A 21798-nucleotide genomic window follows, 5' to 3' on the forward strand; every position below is an offset into this window, starting at 1 on the left:
CGAACATGGTTGAACAAGCGGTCACGTGCTCCTGCGTACGCCAGTCACCTGGTCACCGTGCCTGCAGGGTACAACTTACTAGCCTGTTTGACCTTTTTTGGGTGCAGTCCTGTCACTCGAGTTGAACTCGAGTTGAACCTTGGTGTGAAAGTTGTCACCTGCTGGCGTGGTGACCAGGTGATTTGGGCACCCAGGAGCACGTGACCACTTGTTCAACCATGTTCGATTGGGAATAAAGGAGGAACGCTGCATCGCAGCCTTTTCGGACCAAAACCAGTCGACTCGGCGTCCAAAAGACTACAACATATGGGCCAATCGCGGTCATCCGTGCTTTAATAAGAACGAAATGGCACTTTTAGTGACATTTTGCATACAAATCCCCATCTAGTAGGGCGCAGTCACCCAGTTTCGGTGGAAGTGCGCGAGTTCGATTGGGATTCAAGTAGGAAGGGAGCGTCTCAGCTTCCTCGGACCAAGACCATTCGACTCAGTACCCCGAAGACTACAACTGGTGAAATTTTAATTTTTGCCTTAACTTCCCCTTTAACCGCACACATCCGTTTTCCAAAAAAACAACAAGGTAGGCGAGGGAACCGGATAATCGAACACACATACGGTATGTATGCATAGCACATGCTGTAAATCGGTAACCAGCGATTTTGATCCGGATGGCGAGGGATCCAGATAAAAGAGGACCGGATAAGCGAGGTCCAACTGTAATGCACTGTCACTGAGATAATGCACTGTCACCGAGATATTACATCATGCATTCTGACCCACTGACAAAGCTCAAAACCAAGATGCCCATGTAACTGACAACGGAGTCTACATCCGAGGTCAAACGATTGGAAACGAAATTAAAGACTGGACAGGGTCCTCAGAATAGTCTGTCCGATGCAAAACAAAGTGTATGTTAGAGCCAAAACACTACTACTACATGTAGAGGGGACGGTTTCAAATAGGACACCGGTTGCAAACCGGAACGGACTCAATATTCACTTTCTCTCTTGGTATTTTGATTAGAAAACATACGTCACAGTGAGACTACGATGTGTTATACTCCGAGCCAAAATTTCATGGCTCTGCGATGACCAGAAGCGCCATATCAAGCAGGTGAGTTTTTGACGTGTTGCTTCGCACTGCGACTTGAGTTTTACGACTTTCGAAAAATCAACTTCTTGTCGCAGGTAAACAGCGGCTCGCCTCTCGCCAATAAAGCACCGCATACCAATCAAAACTAATGGAAGCACACACACGGCTTATTGTTACTCTGTACTGGCCGTCGTGGAGCGATAGCAATTACCTAATTTCAGACCCAGAGTGAATTTGACGTGCACTCTAAAACGTGTCCGGTTTGGAGCCACCTCTGATTTGAACTTTTTTGAAGCGAAAAATTGGGCAACTTGGAGGCAATGGGTCAACACAAAGGAGTGGCTCAGTTCGATTGACTCTGGCCCCAGAGCAAACTTCAACATGCCAGTTTCCTTCCACAAACATATTTCGAGTGAAAAATCAACGCTGATGATCGGTTTGGGTCTATACAAATTTGGCTGTCAAAACGTCCCGGTATCGAGCCGTCCCCTCTACATGATGTACACAGGCAACTGTTCCACTGTCTGCTACAGTAGTCTCATCCAGTACCTTGGCATGGAAGTCAAAGAAGCAACATGGCAGTAGAAAGAAGCGAGTAGTGTACGCTGACCTACAGGTGCCAACACGCACGCACGCACGCACGCACACACACAAACACACACACGCACACACGCGTGCACACACTCACGCACGCACGCACACACACACACACACACACACACACACACACTCACGCACGCATGCACACGCACGCACACGCACACACACACACACACACACACACACACACACACACACACACACACACACACACACACACACACACACACACACATACATACAATGATAAACAGACAACAACAGACAACACCAACACACATAATAACAACAGGACAAGCGACAAAAAACAACAAACGATTTCAAAAACCATGGCAATGTGAACCGGCACTAGATTTCCGTTCGGACTTCTGGTGTAATTCCAAACTAAGAGTCAAATGTACAAACTCCTGCACACTTCCAAAGAACTCCTGCAGTGCGCCAGCATGCATACATGCATGGACTGTTTGCCACTGCACTTGTAGGATGCGGATGCAGTTTTGAGAGCTCTGCATCCTTTTGTGAAAGTGGTAGTTTTTGAATATTAAGCAGATCTAGGGCGTACCCTTACCACCAACCATGGCGAGCTCTGGTAACTCGAGACCCCGGTGGATGGCACTGAGCTCCGAGGAGATGTGCGAGACGTCCGGGAAATTCGATTGCCCACTGGGGACCAAAGTGGTGGATGTCGCGAATGCACTTGGAGATGCTGGGTACAACGACCTCACATCTTTGCAGATAAGTTCTCAGCATGAGTGCATTGTAACCTTCATGTCCATCGCCAGTCTAGAGCGTGTTGTTCAGGAGGGCTTTTCTCTATTGGATAAGACTGTTTCGGTTTCAAATGTACTGGATTCGATCCTCCAGCTGAACATATCTGATCTCCCTGTCTGGATCTCGGACATTGCATTGATGGACGCCCTTAAACCATACGGGAATCATGTTTCCATCGTTCGATACGGGAAAGTCACTACAAAGCATGGCCACAGCACGAGAGCCTGGGCGTTGCTCCAGCTGGTAAGGTCGACTCGGGACCCCTGGAGGAGGGCACAGGTACACATGGAAGCCTAGACTTAGCTTCCGCTGTAAATGTCAAAACGTGACCTGAGCATGAGGATAAAACAACTAAGCAACCACGTGGAACTTGACCTGACTCTGTCTCCTGACAGCAGCTGGGCCCAGGAGTCTGAATGTCCATCTGAGGGGAAACTCCCTGCGGGCGATGAGGCTAGAGCCGCCATTGGCCATACTGGCAGACTGTTCCCGCCAGAGGCTGCGGGAATCGTCCTCCCCAGTGGCAGTTTCCAGTGATATCCAGGGGAAGAAGAAAGCGAAAAAGACCACTGCGTCAAGCAACACGCAGAACACTTGACGCACATAACGTCTTCTCCCCCTGTGTAGCCCTAGGTATACATACACAATCTGGTTTTCCCTGTCCTACTTCAACCTCGTGTCTCCCTTCAGCTTCTTCGTTCTTTTCTTTAGCATGATTTTGTTAGGTATTTCATTAGATTTTAGGACCCTTAGCCATGCATGTCACTATGCACCCGCTTACACCACAGTTCCCTCCCCATCTTCCTCCTGCAATGAAGGGTAGCAAGCATTTTCGCAATCTATGCACCAACGCTTTCGGCCTAGCAAACTTCCCGAATTACAGCACCTACTCCTGCAGCATCAGCCCGACGTTGGAGCAGTCTATCGGCCGAAGTCCTGTGCCCCTGGCGATCTTACCCAAATCGATCATCTCGACACCACCCTCCCAGAAGCTAGACTCCAACGAGGCACTGTAGAGAACGAGCGTCCAGGTACGAGGCCAGCCACCTCTGAAACATCTCTGAACCTCCAGCAAGTGAACAATGTTCAGCGCCGCGCACTTCAGGTTATAGGCCCTGGTGCACACCTACCCAGCCTGGCCATCCGCCGTACTGTTGCCTCGCTTGCCTGCCTGTCCAAGCTGCAGTACCTGTAGTGTCATTGGCCATGACCACCAGCTCCAACACCAGCTGCCGGCATCTGCCCCGCTGTCAGTGAAGAACTCGTTCCCACACTGCAGCATTACCGATTGGAACTCCCTCCCCGCCGCTCTTCTTTCCCAGCCCCCCCCCCCCCCACAGCAAGGGAATGCAATCATTTAAAACGAACGTTTATCGCCATCTACAAAGCACAAACTGGCTCTGGGCAGTCGATTCGCTATGATGCTCCTTTCGTCTACATAGTATTAGTGTCAGATTCATAGTTTCTCCCGCACACTCGCTGGTGTTAAGCCTTGCTTTCTCTCATTTTTCTGACCCGTACAGGTCTTTTCTTTTTTTTTCTTTTTTTTGGTGTGTTTTTGGCCGTGATACCGAAACCTCAGGTCGGCAGAGCCATCAATGCCCCGCCATCACTGCTGCGTCTCGGTGCAGCGCCTGCTCAGTAGTTGTCACGTTTGTCCTAGTCTCAGTACCATTGTCATTCATTAATCTTTTCGAGATGGGTATGTTAATTTAAAAGATTGTGAACATAGTAAAAAAAATTGTATACACACTCTGCAGACAAGTTGCAACAACCTAGCCTTGTGCCTTGTTGTTCTGTCTAACATGTTTTCCTCCGTGGTATTGAGCACTCCCAGCACAGCTGGGTGTATTATCAGGTGACAGTGCTGGTTTACAAATTCCTGGACTAACAAGGGACGACTGTAATCCCATACTATATGCAGTACTAGATGGAATCCACGATCGTTTCAGGCCTGGACATCAGTGTGTGTGTGTGTGTGCGTGCATGCGTGCGTTAGTGTGTGTGTGTGTGTGTGTGTGTGTGCGTGCATGCGTGCGTGCGTTAGTGTGTGTGTGTGTGTGTGTGCGTGTGTGTGCGTGTGTGTGTGTCCCCTCTCCCGGGGAGACACACGTGACCAGTTTTGGCCGTGAGCAACAAGACAGTTAGTGCAAGTAAGTACAAGTGTGTGTGTGTGTGTGTGTGTGTGTGTGCGCGTGCGTGTGTGTAGGTGTGCGTGCGTGCTTGTCCTTTAAAAACTCCTTACCTGGCTGTAGGCCCCCGTGTAATATGCCGGCATTTTTTAGAGCATTTTCGGTACAATCCGCGAACCCAGCACTTTGGGCTCGTGATGCAGCATTTTGGGGGAAACGGAGTACTTGGCCGTTGACAACGTTGTGTATCAAAATTGAGAGAAGAAAAACTTCCCAAACAAGAACGTCACTTCCGCATTCCGTGGGTTATCTTCTTGTTGAGTAGTTTACATGGTTTATGAATTGAAAATAATGGTTTTGACCAGGGAGACGTAAAATACCGGTATTTTCTGACTCCCTGGTTTTGAGTCTTTTGACGGCGTGTGCTAAGGATTACAAAAAAGTGAGCATTTTCCGAGCATTTTCGGCAAGGTTTCGGCAAGGTTTACGAGAATTTCCCAAAAGCATTTTCGGCAAAGTTTCGGGCATATTACACCGGGCCCTACCTGGCTGTGATCAATGGTATCCAGGGTGTTAACTCGTCGGAATGATTACCGATAATCCAGTCAGTGTGCGGGAACAATGATGAGTCAGACGGCTCTATGGCATGTTCCTGTGCAAGGGGCACACGACACAATACGAGAACAACCAGAACAAACAACAATGGATTGTGAGTATGATGCAACAGTATACATAGATACTCAGTGACTAGGGTTGTGAGTATGATGCAACAGTATACATAGATACTCAGTGACTAGGGTTGTGAGCATGATGCAACAGTATACATAGATACTCAGTGACTAGGGTTGTGAGTATGATGCAACAGTATACATAGATACTCAGTGACTAGGGTTGTGAGCATGATGCAACAGTATACATAGATACTCAGTGACTAGGGTTGTGAGTATGATGCAACAGTATACATAGATACTCCGTGACTAGGGTTGTGAGCATGATGCAACAGTATACATAGATACTCAGTGACTAGGGTTGTGAGTATGATGCAACAGTATACATAGATACTCAGTGACTAGGGTTGTGAGCATGATGCAACAGTATACATAGATACTCAGTGACTAGGGTTGTGAGCATGATGCAACAGCATACATAGATACTCAGTGACTAGGGTTGTGAGTATGATGCAACAGCATACAATAAAACCTGTAACTAAAGACCACCATGACTAGCGACCAGCCTGGTACTACAGACCACTTCGCCAGGCACGGACGGTCTCACATTCCTATATGGTTGTGCGATGCAAACCTCTAACTAAGGACCACCTGCCACTAAAGACCGCTTTCTCTGGTGCTGGTGCTGGTGGAGGTGGTGCTGGTGGTGGTGGAGGTGGTGCTGGTGCTGGTGGAGGTGGTGCTGGTGGTGTTGGTGCTGGTGGTGGTGTAGGTGGTGCTGGTGGTGGTGCTGGTGGTGGTGGAGGTGGTGGTGGTGTTGGTGGAGGTGGTGCTGGTGGTGCTGGTGGTGGTGGAGGTGGTGGTGCTGGTGGTGGTGCTGGTGGTGGTGCTGGTGGTGGTGCTGGTGGTGGTGGAGGTGGTGGTGCTGGTGGTGGTGGTGCTGCTGGTGGTGGTGGTGCTGGTGGTGGTGGAGGTGGTGCTGGTGGTGGTGGAGGTGGTGGTGCTGGTGGTGGTGCTGGTGGTGCTGCTGGTGGTGGTGGTAGTGCTGGTGGTGGTGGTAGTGCTGGTGGTGGTGGTAGTGCTGGTGGTGGTGCTCAGCATATTCAGCCATGGCCATAGCTTACCTCTAGGACAGTCTGCGGTCCGTACAGATCCCAGATGCGACGCTTGCGCAAGTCAATACCTTTGCCGGGATGCTGCAGCACATGGACAACCAATGGCACATTGGTCATGCATACACACATATAGGGGCAGATCCATGGGCAAACACACATATAGGGGCAGATCCATGGGCAAACACAACCGTGCAAACATGCAGATTCAGAAAGGGAGAAGTTCACAGGGCAATCATCAACAGATCTGCAATAGAACAACGTCCCACGATACATGTATGCAGTCATTACACAAACAATCTACGAGTCAGCAATGCTGGTCCTCTAGGACTGTGGTGTAAATAACACCAACAAACTAGGTAAAGAGGAGGAGACAAAGCGAAGGGAGAGAACAATGAGAGAAAGAGAGAAAAGAGAGAGAGAGAGAGAGAGAGGGGGGGGGGGGGAGAGGAGAGGAGAGAATGGCAAAGTAAGATGAAGGTATAGGGAATTGAGAAAGCAAGCACACTACCAATACATGCACGTATAGACAGTTGGTCAGTGCCTTACCCCTTCAGATGCCAGGAGATGCACAAGCAAGCCATTGCCACAGCCTAAGTCAACAAACGATTGCTTTTGAGTTAGCGCAAGTCGTTCTCTTTCTTCCTCCCACAACACCTGGGCAGTTCGGAAAGAACAAAGAAGGCATGTCTCAAATAAAAATGATTGAAATGCTGCACTGCAGAATTATAGATACTGGAGTGGAAAACTAAGGGTGATAAACACATCTGGAAATATGGCGGTAAATACACACCTGCCCAGATAAACGCTCTCAAGGCTGCAAAGTTCTAGCAAAAGGTGCTTTTTAACACCTACACCATCACTACAACCATCAGTCTGTGCCTTGCTGGTCGACGATGTATGGCTAGCAATATCCGGTAAAGGTGGCTGGGACATTAGCTAGCACCTTGCACATACTAGTACTAGGAGCAGATGAGACAGTGACAACTTGGCTGAAATAATTATGACGTACGCTCATGCCTGTTAGACTGGAGCTTGGCTTCGACGAATGATTCAGCATGCAGCAGTCAATACAGCAGAGCATGATACACACACCTGGCGATACTAGTATATTGGTAAATGTACAACTCCCCAACACCAACCATGCATTGACAGGGCGCCAGGAGCATACTGGTGATAGTGGTGGTGAGAGACGCAGTACTCTTTGCCAGAGTTTGCAGCTTTAAAATAGGAACCCTTTGTTGTGTGGCGTGCTATGTGGCATGCATTTACCACCCATACCCTACTACATGTTACAATCAAATCTCTTTAGGACGAACACCAAGGGACCGATAGCATTTGTCAAATCTCTTTAGGACGAACACCAAGGGACCGATAGCATTTGTCAAATCTCTTTAGGACGAACACCAAGGGACCGATAGCATTTGTCAAATCTCTTTAGGACGAACACCAAGGGACCGATAGCATTTGTCAAATCTCTTTAGGACGAACACCAAGGGACCGATAGCATTTGTCAAATCTCTTTAGGACGAACACCAAGGGACCGATAGCATTTGTCAAATCTCTTTAGGACGAACACCAAGGGACCGATAGCATTTGTCAAATCTCTTTAGGACGAACACCAAGGGACCGATAGCATTTGTCAAATCTCTTTAGGGAGAACACCAAAGGGACCGATAGCATTTGTCAAATCTCTTCAGGACGAACACCAAGGGACCGATAGCATTTGTCAAATCTCTTTAGGACGAACACCAAGGGACCGATAGCATTTGTCAAATCTCTTTAGGACGAACACCAAGGGACCGATAGCATTTGTCAAATCTCTTTAGGACGAACACCAAGGGACCGATAGCATTTGTTCCCGATAACGGGAGTTCTTCTTATCCATATGTTACACGTGGTGAATAGTGAATACCCATTGGTTTATCCAAATTGAGTTATGAATACTGGTTCTTCTAAAGCGAAAGTTTCGTCTTATCACTGTTCTCCTTAACAAGGCTCATGGACGAGGCAGCCTCCTCCACTAAAAGAAAACTAAGATCGTCATGGCTTGAAGATCGGCGACGAAGATCCACACTATCGTGGCTTCGCAGGAAGCGATACCTGGACAGAACACTACGGACAGGGTGATATACGTGGGCGTGCAGCAGTCTACTTCGGGCAGAGCTCCAACACCAGTTGCCTGCATCTGCCCCGCTGGCAATGAAGCACTGCAGCATTAGTGATCGGAACTCTATCCCCGCCGCTCTTCTTTCCCACCTTCCCCACAGAAAGGGAATGCAATCATTTAAAACGAACGTTTATCGCCATCTACGAAGTAAAAACTGGCTCTGGGCAGTCAACTCGCTATGAAGCTGCTCTCGTCTATCCCTATCTACGCAACACAACTGGCTCGGACAATCGACTCGCCATGATGCTCCTCCCAGCCACAACCCCTGTAATTCTCCACAGTATCATAGTTTCTCCCGTACACCCGCTGGTGTTAAGCCTTGCTTTCTTTTCATTTTGCTGACCCGTACAGTTCTATCTTTTGTTTTTGGTGCGTGCTTTTGCCGTGATGCCGAGACCTCAGGTCGGCAGAGTCATCAATGCCCCACCATCACTGCTGCGTCTCGGTGCAGCCCCTGCTCAGTAGTTGTCACGTTTGTCCTAGTCTCCGTACCATTGTCTTTCATTATTTATTTTCGTCATTTTTCGAGCTGGGTATGAGAACATAGTTAAAAAATGTATTTAAAAAAGAGACACCCTCTTCCCTACCACCACTTTGTTGCAAAAGAGAAAGGCTCAGAAAGGCCAGCGACCATAGCAGCCATACTCTACTGGAGGGAAATTTAGACAACACAATAACTTTTAGAACTTGTGCGACGGAAACGTAATTGAACTTCGGGGGGGGCCGCTAGCTCGCTATGCACGATGCGGCAAAAAAAACTTTCTCAAACTGCCCCACACGGACGCCATATTGAAGTTGGCACGGCAAAAGGTGTTCTGGCTGTGAGTAGGGAACTGGTCTTATTCTCACCGGACAGAAGAGCGCAAAGACAACTCATCCATTTCTAACTGCAGAGGAGTCTGTCTGGAGAAACACTTCACCTTACCCAAACACCACATTACAAGTCGGCCTGAGAAAGGGAATACGGACTTGAGAACAAATGAGGGGTACTATACACCTATGTGTAATGCCCTCGGTCTCAGAAGAAGCTACCGTTCTGCGAAGAGAGCTACAAGATGATAACACCGTTACCGTCATATCGATTGCCACCAAAACGTATACATACATCAACGGCGAGCAATATACTAACGTACACATGTATTTTGTATTTGTATTTGTATTTATGGATTCTCCACAGGCCTTAGGGGCCGTCCGCGGTTACCAATAGTTTTTGCAAAACGAAAAGTTTTAGTATTTTTCAGCACCCACCCACCTACCTTTTCTGCAGGTAAAACGAATTCAAATAAAATATTGATGATAATTTTCGACACCCACATGTAACTGGGCATTCTCCATCTGCATTCATTGTCAATAATTATTTTCAAAACGAAACTCCTTCAAACCCACCCACCCCCAAATGAAAATACTATTGGTAACCTTGGACGGCCCCTTGGCCTAAATCGAGGGAGTCTCCGTACACAGGAACAGTAAAAAAAAGGATCAGGTTGAATTCAACTTCATCATAATGTCTTTACATTTCCCTGCACACTGGGTACTGATGGTACTGGACACTAATGCCCACGTTATTGACCATTATGACTCCACTAAAACCAGCAATCCGACTGTACATGCTGCAACAGCCATGGAACTCATTGGCCCATCTGGACAAGTTTGGGAACAGGTTAAGGTGGATGACTTGCCGCAACAAAGAAATATGTACGACTGCGGAGCCTTTGTTTGCCTGTCTGCAGCGTATCATATATTCGGGAAGCAGCTCGTGGACGTAAGACAAGATTCCGCTGCCATGCGGCACTGGATATGTGCGCATGTACTTCAGCAGCACATACACAAGCATGCAGCATCTTAGGTCAAGAAGGCCTGCACACCGATTGGAGTGAGCTCTCCAAGAGTCAGATGTCTTTCCCTCGGTCTCAGACCTGTCACCAATGGCAATATCGCATTTACATCCAGGTATTCATGTGGCAGAGTCTTCAATGCAATGTCTGGAGAAGATGTCGTCAGTTGTCCTAATTCATACTCAACATTGGCGTCCGACCATTGCTCGGAACCCACGACTCTCGTTCTCTACCGCCCGGCATTCGTCTCGTCGTCAGTCTCGTCTCGTCTTCAACCTCGTCTCGTCTATGTCTACCTCGTCTCGTCCAAGTCATGCAGGTCAGCTATTTTTCATTATTTCTCTCTCTCTCTCTCTCGACTGACTGACGATCTTGGCTAGAACTCATTTCGCTCCGTCTACTGTCCCGTCGTCCGTTGTGAAATACTCAACATTGGCAAAGTGAGCAAATGCCCCAAACTCAAACTGCAATAGACTTTCGAGCAGTTGATTGCAGTTGGTTGTCTTTGAGATTGTCAAGAGATACCCTTGTTCAGGTGGAGAAGGCTTTGTTAATGGCTTCTAATGTTGCCGTTCGTAAACTGAAGAGGGTGCAGGAACAGGACAGGCAAGGGCTGCCCTGAAGAGGGGTGTTTGGCCTGATAACGAGATAATCAACGCATTTGTTGAATGCTTGATGAACTCCACCAACAATCTGATGGGCCGTCGCAATGTGTTAGCCATTCCAACATTCGCATTCACAGACGACGGGAAAGCGACTCGTATCATCAATGGGGTGGACGTGGACGTAAGACAAGATTCCGCTGCCATGCGGCACTGGATATGTGCGCATGTACTTCAGCACCACATCTTACGTCAAGAAGGCCTGCACACCAGACAGAAATTCGAGCCCTTCAGAATCCTCAGCTGCCACAGCTCAGCCGACTAGCGAGGCCATTGCAGTCGCACCGCCGAAGCACCCAAGTGTCGATGCTAGCAACACTGTGAGTCCAAGACCGACACGAGCCGCTGCCAGCAAGTTCCAATTCCAACTTGCAGGATTTGATAAGCGACGGCCGTGTGTAACTCTCTCTCTCTCCCTCCCTCATTTCTCTCTCTCTCGTTTCGTTCTTTATACTCTGCAGTTACATACTGTGTATGTGCTACACGTGAATCAAAGTACTCACAAGAAGGTACGCTGCAATGGCACAGTCCTCATACACAAACTTGTGCGGGTCCGTACGTTCAGGCCACACCTGGACTCAAACGGAAAAGAGCACCACCACACAAGTGAACATTCACACACGCACACACGCACACACATACACACCCGCACACCCACGCACCCACAAACACACACGTGCACACACCCAAACACACGTGCACACACAAACATATGCGCACACATGCATGTATGCACAGACACAGACACACACAAATACACACACACACGCACACATGGACACACACAAAACCACCATGTGAACAAACATCATTCTACACACAAGCGCATGTATTACACGCACAAATCTTTTAAATTAGGCAGTGTGCAGGAACTCATAAGTAATTATCACCAAGGAGCCACTAATCTTCTAGTTTTGCAAGGTACATGTAACTGTTTTCCTTTCATGGCGGAAAATGACGGATCTTCGGCCCTGGCCAGCCTGGACATTCCCGATCTGCTGGCCTCGACGCAGAAGCAGCAGCAGCAGTGGCGGCGGCGGCAACAGCAAATGAAGGCATCTGAGGCGAGAGACCAACAATTGTTGTCCAGTATAGTCCACAGCATGCTACATACAGAGTCAATCCCAGGCATCATCGCAATCGTCGTCATCCAAACCCATTCGGGCAGGGTACCGAGTCTGGCTTTCATCAGCACCAATGACATTGGATTTCTGCTCCTGGGAGGAAGCGTGGAACAGAACACTAAATCTGTCAGCATCTCGATGAGGCAGACACGTGTTAGTGCTGCGCACAAAGCAATTGACTACTTGGCATATCCGCCAGTTATCACGCTTAGGAATTATTCCTGCACCATCGTTAGCCCATGTCCCGGAGATCATCTCAGCTATCAAAACTTGCCTGAGATGATAGCATTGCTGTGTAGGATTGATTTCAACTAGCTACGCAAACACGGTGGCAAGTCGTTCGACTCATTCTGTACAGCACTTAAAGAAGAGTCAAATTCATGTTTGTATTCAATGTTCTGTCACAGTTACAGATGCGTGCGGCATGATGCTGGCTCTGTAAGCCAGCGAAGTTCAAGTCAACAAAGTGACAGAACTGTAACAGCAGAGATTTAAGCCGCTACTTGCCACCTGTAGAAGCATGGTGCTGGCATTGCTGATAGACATGCACCATTGTTGAGAGAGTAGAGCCTGTCAGTGAATGGCTGTTAGTTCCTGAACTGGCATTGCAACCGGCTGTTTGACTTACCTCGACTAAGTGCTTGCCATACTTGATCTTGAGATGCTGGTAGAGTGTGCTATAGCGATCCATGTCAATCAGCGGAGTGCACTTGGGATAGCCACTGCCCCCAGTACTGCTGCTACCTGTACCATTCCTGCACAGCAGTGTGTGTATGTGTATGTGTGTGTGGGTGCACAATGCCACAGCGCAGCGAGACAAGTATACAGAAAGAGATCACAAAGTATTGCAGAGAAGGATAAAAGCGGTCACATATTGCTGACTCGACGAATTTTCCGTCGATCGTCTGGACTTCCAAGCAGCAGCCATTCTAAACAAGGTGAACAGAAAGGACATGCGTAACGATAGCAATGGAGAGGTTAAGATGCACGTTATTTCTGACGTGACGTTGAAGTTCAGCTCGTGTTATTTGGCTCGCTCGTCGAAAAACAACGCGAGTGACCTGCAGCTCACGTCGAAATTTGGAATTTTACGCCAAATTTGACGTGAAATTTCACGTCACTTCGGAAATAACGTGCATCTTTAAAACCTCTCTATTATGCACATGTAGCTTACCTGCTATTCTTGTCTTGGGGTGTTTGCGTGGTTGCAGGCCGCATCCATGTCACCACCTTTGGTAGGAGAGTCTTGCCCAGCCAGCCTACACGAGGCAGGGTTTGGCCAATACCGGGCAGCAGTGACGCCACTGCTGGTTTGCTGACGACGGTCGTCTCCACATGATCACCACTGAGTTCCTGTGTGGTCTGTGACTGTGGTGGTGGCGGCGGCAGACAGTCTTCTGGCCGATGTTTGGACACACACACTAGAACACTACAGGTAGAAATACAAGTACAGCAAAACAAAGCAACATTTAAACACACACACCTGGCCAATAGGGACTAGATTCCGTGCTATGCTACCCCCCCCCCCCCCACACACACGCACACGCGCACACATACGGCATACCTTAGCGACAGGTCATCGCTTTTCTGCATGGATAGTTGATACTGCCATTCCAAGTGGCAGCGACCCAGCTGTGGCAGTCCATCTCGGGCTGGTGGGGATGTGGTATCCGTACCCTCGTTCACACTTCCTAGTGCAATAGGTATGAAACAATACGAACACGCGCTGCTATCTGCAAGAAACCACAGCAACAGAGCAGGACAGAAAAGGCACATTATCATGTCGGAAAATGGGACAGACGTAGCAGTTGCACCCCCCCCCCCCCCCCCTCCACACACACACACACACACAGTGTCGGCAAAAGGTACAGACGTAGCAGTTGCACCCCCCCCAGTGTCGGCAAAAGGGACAGACGTAGCAGTTGCACCCCGCCGGCCAACACACACTCTACCAACAGCGGAACCATATCAGGGGCGTCGGTACGGTCACTACGGTACTGACCGTACCACTTTTTGCCTCTTTCCACCCTTTGTAATCTTTACAATCTTCCATAACCTTTCGCAGATGATGTATTTCGTGTCAATTTCGCTGTGAGCAACATGAATAAAAAAACTGTCTGAAGATTTCCCTGTTTTGCACCATTCACACAACATGAAAACTCATTTTCATCGTACCGTTTCCAAGGATATTTACTCAAATACGATTAACTTGAACACATGCGTGCAACTGGTTTTTTTTACATCTTGGCCGAGGTCCTTTTTGCTCACGATTATACTTTGCACCCCAGCAAAAGTGAGCAAAAGTGACCGTTGGTGAACTGAAGGTGAAAGTGCATGCTACAAATTGTGCCCTGTTCTTGACAAGTTCCTTGAAGTATTCCTGAAGTGTTCTCTTTCCATTTTGAAGTGCCTTCTGAGCAGTTGACGAGAAGTTGTTATCCGATAATTATCCGAAGCAAACATGCCGAAAGTTGTTTTTCCAGCGATGCCGAGAAGAAGTTCCTCGAGCTGTGGGGTGAGATGCTTGCCAAGAATGACAAGAAAATGATGACGAACACGGAGAAAGTTGCTGAAGTTGTCAAGAACCTCAACGACTACCTTGCCGACATTGGCTCGGTGGAGCGATACAATGCGTCCCAAGATCGAACAAGGCGGACAGTGCGAAGGTGAAGGGCAGAGACCTGTTCCGAAAGCACTTCCGAAAGCAGACCGGCTCCAGTCACGATAGTGACAATGTGGAGGAAAGCGTCGACCTGGAAGCCGCGTACTCCCAGTGGAGTACCTTCCGCACCTTTCCCAAGTGCTTCAAGGACTACCCTCGTGGGGTCCGAGAAGTTGCGAAGAGGTGGCTGTGAGCGAAAGGCGCACACCTGAGGTACTAGCTAGGTGGTGCACGTGCCGATGGGCCCTTGCCTTCATCAATCCCGACACCAGTTGTGCAGCAATGCCGGTCACGACCACCGTCACCTGATCTCAGGCCTCTGAGGCCTCCCCAAGCGCCTTTTGCTGCCTGTCAGCCAGCACCACCAGCACGAGCAGGGATGCCGTATGGGACGCTAATGATGGCAATAGCTGCATCAGTCTACCTGCAACTCCAGTACAATCAGCATCAACTACCTCTGTTGGGGGACAGTGCAGTATTTTCAGAGACGGATGTCACTGAGCTGCCGGAGACCCCCTCAGCGAACAGTGGCTGCCAAATCACCTGCAGCGCAACGGGACAGGCCGCAAAGGCCAGAGCCAGGTCGCTTTCTTGCGGGAACTCGAGGACATCAACCTTGAGCTGCAGTCAAGGCAGTTCGAGCATGAGGTCAACATGCAGACCCAGTGGGCTGGGTATTTGCACAAGCGCGATGCTGAGAAGGAGAAAGTAGAGTCAGAAAGGCGACGCGAAGACATAAAGGTGATGACAGCACTGGAAGAGGGTCAACAATGGCACACGCAGGCCTTGCAGCAGAGCAATGCTGCGTTTACGGCTGCACTCATGCAGAAGTACAATTTGTAGCCGAGTCGTCAATACGCTGAACGATATTGCTCTATATCATTCTATTTTATTCTCCATTGTTCTCATTTCTCGGTATACACTGTTCAATGACGCGAAATTCGTCTTGACCCCGTGCGTGGCTGCTGCATGCATGCTACTTTTCCGTACAGATAATGTATACGTGAACTCTTTTCCACGGTTTTGTACAGTGAGTACCGAATTCACAACAAAAAATTTTAGTTGTTCGTTAATCATGGGCGTAATCTGCTCATACAGCAAAAAATAATTATTACGGTGTGATAATAATGTACCTGTACCCTCTGCTCTCTCTCTGTGTGCGTAACTTGGCTCGAAGGTGGCTCGAATCCCCAAGGGGCGGAATGTCATAATATTTCCACTCGTGGCCTGCGCAGAAGGATGCTCAGAGGACCAGTCTCCCGAAAGAGTGTCATTACATGTATATCCAATCTCCATTACTATGCCTGTTCTCTCCATGAATACTGTGCTCCGTAGTAGCAGCACAGAGCTGCAAGTTACTCCACGTAGACTGTCGAGCAAAAGCCACAAGACGCCAGCACAACCCCCACCCCGAATAATAATCCTTGATGTGCCAAACAAGCTTGATACTTCAAGAAGCCGATTAGGGCATGCCAATCCTCTGAGAAGAATGCAGAGGCCTTCAATTTCACTCCATGCTACATGAGTTTGAGAATACAATCATAACGTCCGGGATTCAAAGCTCAGCTTTCTACAAGCGTACTTGCACTATTATCCCATCCTTGTGGAAAATGGAAATGCTATGTACATTGTTTATCAGTTTGAACTTGGAGACGAAAATCTTTCTCCTCTGTAACACACATCTCACTGCATTCATCGTCCAGGGCGAGTAAGAGAAAAATCATATCTTCACCACTGACCTAACCCTTGCCGGGATCGGTTTAATAGAAGCAAAAGATGAAATACATCGATCTCCTCTCTTCAAGGTCTGCCAATGCGAGCACGGCCGCTACCCCATTTCAAATCTTGCTCTACTTGAGCTAGTTCACATTCAAGATACCAGATAGCGGCAGTCAGTGCACTGTATCTGATTTTGTGTGTGTGTGTGTGTGTGTGTGTGTGTGTGTGTGTGTGTGTGTGTGTGTGTGTGTGTACTGTGTGTACTCTGTGTGTGTGTGTGTGTGTGTGTGTGTGTGTGTGTGTGTGTGTGTGTGTGTGTGTGTGTGTGTGTGTGTGTGTGTGTGTGTGTGTGTGTGTGTGTACTGTGTTTACTCTGTGTGTGTGTGTGTGTGTGCTTCCGTTTTTCGTTGTGCTAACCACAGATGCCTAAGCATACTCACAAGCCCTGTGAGTGCGGTGCCCTGCATGAGCACAGGTGCATGGATATGGCTGCATTCAACCACTGTGCGTTAGGTATAGGGTACCCAATACCTGACCCGATAGCGGCGGGCCTGCCCGATACTAGTAGCTCGTTTGATCACTACTGATAACAGTAATAAAACAAAATGATTGTACATTCTTAACAAGATGCCATTGTATTAGCAAAAAATACAATCTGCGCACAGGGCAACCTTATGAAACTTACCTATTACGATTAGCTCATATGTCCTATGTACATCACCAGACTTATTAGGACGACTAGTCAGCTCACGAATTCTACACTCAATGACACAGTCGCTGTCTTCTTCAGGCAAATCAAATTCAGCATTGCGTAGTTTTTCTGAGACCTGGTCGCTTGCTACGGCTTCTTCTAGTTGTGGCCTGCTTATTCGCACCGTGTGTAGTACTCGACAAGATGCAATACGCTTGTTTAAAACATGAGGACGCAAACACCAGACATCCAAAGCCTCTGCAAGATTCTCGAAAGTACAATTTGGCGAGGTCTCAGCTACAGCAACCACTGCCAGCTCCATGGTTCATACGGAACGAGCAAATACAGGAGAATACTGATGTGCTGAACGACTTTGTTGCTCCTCCGAGTGATATTTCATCGGTGCTACATAAGAGTGGTATTCCACCACTCCTACATTATTGTTTTGTTGAGAATTATTTCACTCATCAGATATTTAAAAATCGAAAGTATTTTGGGCTTTCATTTTCAAACAACTGGCGCTGACGTCAACATCCACGCACAAGCTTCTGGCTTCTGCAAAAAATATTTTTTCTTCTGACCTGACGTCATTCTAGGGAAGAGATGTTTGCTTTTCCAGTCCTAGATCCTGCTGACTTTGTTTGAAGTTTGGTTGTCTTCTTGGCGAGCTCAGAGCGAGAGTGGTTTACTTCTGCTTGTGGAAGGGTCTAGCTGGTACACAGCCCTGCATTTCATTGAAGCCTGAATTAGTTTCTCACCATGGGTGTGAATATTTTGGTGGATCTTCCTGAGGGCTGCCGTGCACTACACGCAAGGGATTCTGAACTAGGTTGCAGCCTGAAGCAGTTTGTTGAACAGCATGTCCCTTCCTTGGACGACTATTTCCTTCTCCATCAGGGAAAGCTCCTTGCTGCTGATAGTGTTATCGGTAACGATGACGAAGTCCTGATGGTAAGATGTGTTCCACGTCTAATTGGTGGCAAAGGAGGCTTCGGATCCATGCTGAGAACAATTGGAAATCAAATCGAGAAAACGACCAACAAGGACGCTTGTCGCGATTTGAATGGCAGACGAATCCGCGACGTAAAGGCTGACAAAGCTGTAGAGGAATGGCAGAAAGGTGAAGCGGAGCGTGAAAAGGAACGGGAAGAGGCTCGAAAGCATCGACGGGAGCGCATGTTGGCTGAGCCAAAGAGCACGTTTGACAGTACTACATACCTAACGGAGCTTCAAGACCGTGCTGAAAAAACTGAGGACAGTGTTCGCATGGGTATGGAGGCGCAGAAGCAGCGTGGAGTGGCATCCAGTACCACAGCCACATCAATGTCGTCTCTCAAGCGCCCGGCGTCAAGCGATTTAGTCAGCTCGGGCAAGCGCAAGCGTGCCACGATGCGTGCACTGGACCGTTTCACTGGCGTTGACTCTGGAAGTTCGGATGAGAGTGATGCAGAGAGTGAGTCGAGCAGCAGTGGTGCAAGTAGCAGTGGCACAGCCGCAAGTGCTGCTGGATCGACCGGCTCAGCTGCACAGTCAGCAGGATCCCCGGCTGCTGCCACTGCTGCTGCTGCTGCTACATAGCATGCCTTCGCGCATTAGTTTGGTTAGCCTTTTTTATGACTACAGTTGACTGAAGCTACATAGCTGTATTGTATGGTACTGTATTCACACATCAAAGCACTCTACTGCATGAGCCATGAGTCTACCTGTATTCTTTGTAATGATTATGTGGATGTTCGATTAGCCGGAGACATTCATTAATTTGTGCTCATGTATATGCTTGCTAGAGTTAGACTGACTGACTGTGACTGATTTTGACTGACTTGTATTATAATAAAGAAGAGGTTGGTGCGACTTTGATGATACTTATAAGTTGTATAATTATAGCGTTGTATGAGGACAACGTTGATGATGTTCACTGTCCACGTTTGCTTGAAGTAAGATTGTGTGTACACGGTAAATGAGCTGTCAGATCGCCGACATCACGGATAACGGAATGCCGCATCACTGACATGCAATTGATGTCCACCCGTACAACATCAAGGTTGCACAGTGGAACGTGGCCCGGGCAGGCCGGCTGCTCAAGGGAGGGGCCTTACAGATGTGGTCCACATGGATTGGTAGACAACCTATTAGTACTACCAAGAGTACATAAACATGCACTCTTGCCTAGCATGGTTCTATACTGTATTCAGCATAGTGTACGTAGATCTACTATTGTAATCATTTTCTACAATGAATGTTTATTATTATGTGTTACATAATGTAATAAGAACGATGACGTAATGGTAATGTCATTGAATGCACTTTTGAAACATTTTGCTGTCGTTTTGAGTTTTTGGTCTCACGAGAGAAGTCAGGTTCTGCATTCTGGTGGTGAAGGCATTTTGATATTTCAGTGGACACACAATATCTGGTTCTTGCCGTTGTTTTGGCTGTAGTGCGGCATAAACAAAGAGGATGGCGTTATCAGCAACCCAGAAGGAGATGGAGTTCAAGAAACCAGTGCGTTGCATTCTGGACGTGTCCGACGTTGAAGTATGGCAGAAATCTAGTGCCTACGAAGACTTGATGGGCTTCATCTCAGCGTTGAACGACAGTGTAAAGAGAAAGCAGAACTCTGAAGTGGCTGCTCCGTCAGAGATCCTGAAGAAAATCCTCAGTGTCCTAGAGACACTTCAATCGTGGATAGTGGAAATCCCAGCTGAGGATGATCAAGTTGGACGATTTGGTAATAAAGCCTACAGAAAATGGCAGGAGCGGCTTGTGGAGAGAAATGCAGAGCTGATCACCAGTCTTTTACCTGAGGGTCTTGCTGGAGCTGTGGTGGAGCTGCAAGCTTACTTCACCGATGCATTTGGCAACAGTCGGCGCATCGACTACGGCAGTGGACACGAGGCGAACTTTGTCGCGTTTCTCTGCTGCCTGTGCAAGCTAGGGATCATAGAGCAGTCGGACAGCCCTACCCTGGTCCTGCTGGTATTCCAGCGCTATATCCAGCTCATGAGATGCCTGCAGAAGACTTATCGTATGGAACCAGCAGGTAGCCAGGGCGTGTGGGGTCTGGATGACTATCAGTTCCTGCCCTTCCTCTTCGGCTCAGCACAGCTGATCGACAACGGTGTGATCGAGCCAGACCAGTTTCCAAACGATGGGTTTGCGCAGAAATACGCCGACCAGTACATGTTTATGAGCGCGGTTGCGTTCACGTGCGAAATGAAGACGGGTCCATTCGCCGAGCACAGCAATGTGCTGTGGAACATCAGCGCAGTGAAGTACTGGAGCAAGGTCAACTCTGGTCTGTCGAAGATGTTCAAAGCTGAGGTGTTTGGCAAGTTTCCCGTAATGCAGCACTTTGTCTTTGGCTCCCTGCTGTCCTTCAAGCCGGCAGCAAAGTCTTAGAGCGACGGTTATAGGGGCAGCAGAAGCAATAGCAACAATGGCTATAGGCACGGTGGGTGTAATGATGTGTTCATGGTCGTTGTACAACGATGGCTATGGGTGCTGTGGGTGCTGTGGGTGTAGTGGTGTGTCTATGTTCGTTGTGCTCCCTGGCAAGCATAGCAGTTACTTTGCTTGCAGTACTTTGCTTGCAGTACTTTGCTTGTACTGTGTTGGTACCAGATGCCAGTGTAGTCGCCTCTGTGCCTTGTGTGCTCTTCCTTTTCATAACGGCTAACTGCTGCTGCTGCTGTTGCTGCTGCTGCTGTTGTTGCTGCTGCTGGTGCTGTGTCTTTAAGAGTGAGGGAGCAGCGGCAGCGAATATATCTATTGCCGTAATTATACGACATGGACTTCGATGTGCTCTTCTATGTTACCGTAAAGCCGGAAAGATTGGTTGATGAGAGTGCTTGCCGGCTGTACAGTGTGCAACCCCAGTTGTGTGCATAAGTGGAGTGCTACGGTGCAGCCGTTTCACCTTTCTACCACCCAACTGTGCTGTGGACGTGCTTTCTATTCTGTAGGTGACATTGTACTCTAACTACTCGTACTCCTCTTCTCGATGCTTGTTGGAGTGCATGGCAATTGGCATGAGGTTTATAGGTAAATGTGACCGTAATGCCAGCACATGTGTGCTTGTACATGACTTTGTACATGCATTGCTCTTCTAAAGCTTGTTGATCTCTACGTACATAGTAAGTACTTAAGTTGATCTGCTTTTATCCTTTTTTTATTTTATGCCCTGTTATGTACTATGTTTCTTCAGCAGTTGATCCATATGTACAGTGAGCAATCCTTCAATGAATTTCTAACGCTATCCTTTCCCGTTGAGCTCTTTTGGTCCTGTGTTGAGGATGCAGTTCGCAGACGCAGCAGCACAAGACTACAGTCAGACACAGAGGATTAGTAGTAGCAGTGCGCTGAGCCGTTGCACACACTGGATTGGCAGCCTGGCATGCACGGCTCCCGTGTGTAATGACAGTGACAGTGCAACTGTGTGTGTGTGTGTGTGTGTGTGTGTGTGTGTGTGTGTGTGTGTGTGTGTGTGTGTGTGTGTGTGTGTGTGTGTGTGTGTGTGTGTGTGTGTGTGTGTTGGGGTGTGGGAACTCTCGTGCCGATCAT

At 48.3% G+C, this 21798-nt stretch overlaps 3 protein-coding genes across 3 annotated transcripts; 2 read left to right on the forward strand and 1 right to left on the reverse strand.

The window, feature by feature from the left end:
* Window positions 1-1641: 1641 nt before the first annotated feature.
* On the reverse strand, window positions 1642-17693 carry LOC135824745 (probable tRNA (uracil-O(2)-)-methyltransferase; the record flags this gene model as incomplete). Its single annotated transcript, XM_065337453.1, is given in 9 exon segments — window positions 1642-1702; window positions 5141-5247; window positions 6388-6459; window positions 6925-7032; window positions 11546-11614; window positions 12795-12921; window positions 13341-13595; window positions 13731-13899; window positions 17233-17693. Coding segments are annotated over 9 exon segments (1296 nt in total), but the record flags the coding sequence as incomplete, so codon positions are not given.
* Window positions 17694-17862: 169 nt separating this feature from the next.
* LOC135824749 (UBL fusion protein SDE2-like) lies at window positions 17863-19147 on the forward strand. Its single transcript, XM_065337456.1, has one exon. It carries the CDS (start codon window positions 17998-18000, stop codon window positions 18814-18816), a length of 819 nt encoding a protein of 272 aa, XP_065193528.1. The 5' UTR covers window positions 17863-17997; the 3' UTR covers window positions 18817-19147.
* A 117-nt stretch (window positions 19148-19264) lies between these two features.
* On the forward strand, window positions 19265-21507 carry LOC135824748 (serine/threonine-protein phosphatase 2A activator-like). The gene has a single exon (XM_065337455.1). The coding sequence runs from the start codon at window positions 19696-19698 to the stop codon at window positions 20635-20637; it is 942 nt and encodes a 313-aa protein (XP_065193527.1). The 5' UTR covers window positions 19265-19695; the 3' UTR covers window positions 20638-21507.
* Window positions 21508-21798: the final 291 nt, after the last annotated feature.

This window comes from Sycon ciliatum, chromosome 9 (assembly GCF_964019385.1).
Source record: "Sycon ciliatum chromosome 9, ocSycCili1.1, whole genome shotgun sequence".
NCBI classification, from domain to species: Eukaryota; Metazoa; Porifera; class Calcarea; order Leucosolenida; family Sycettidae; genus Sycon; species Sycon ciliatum.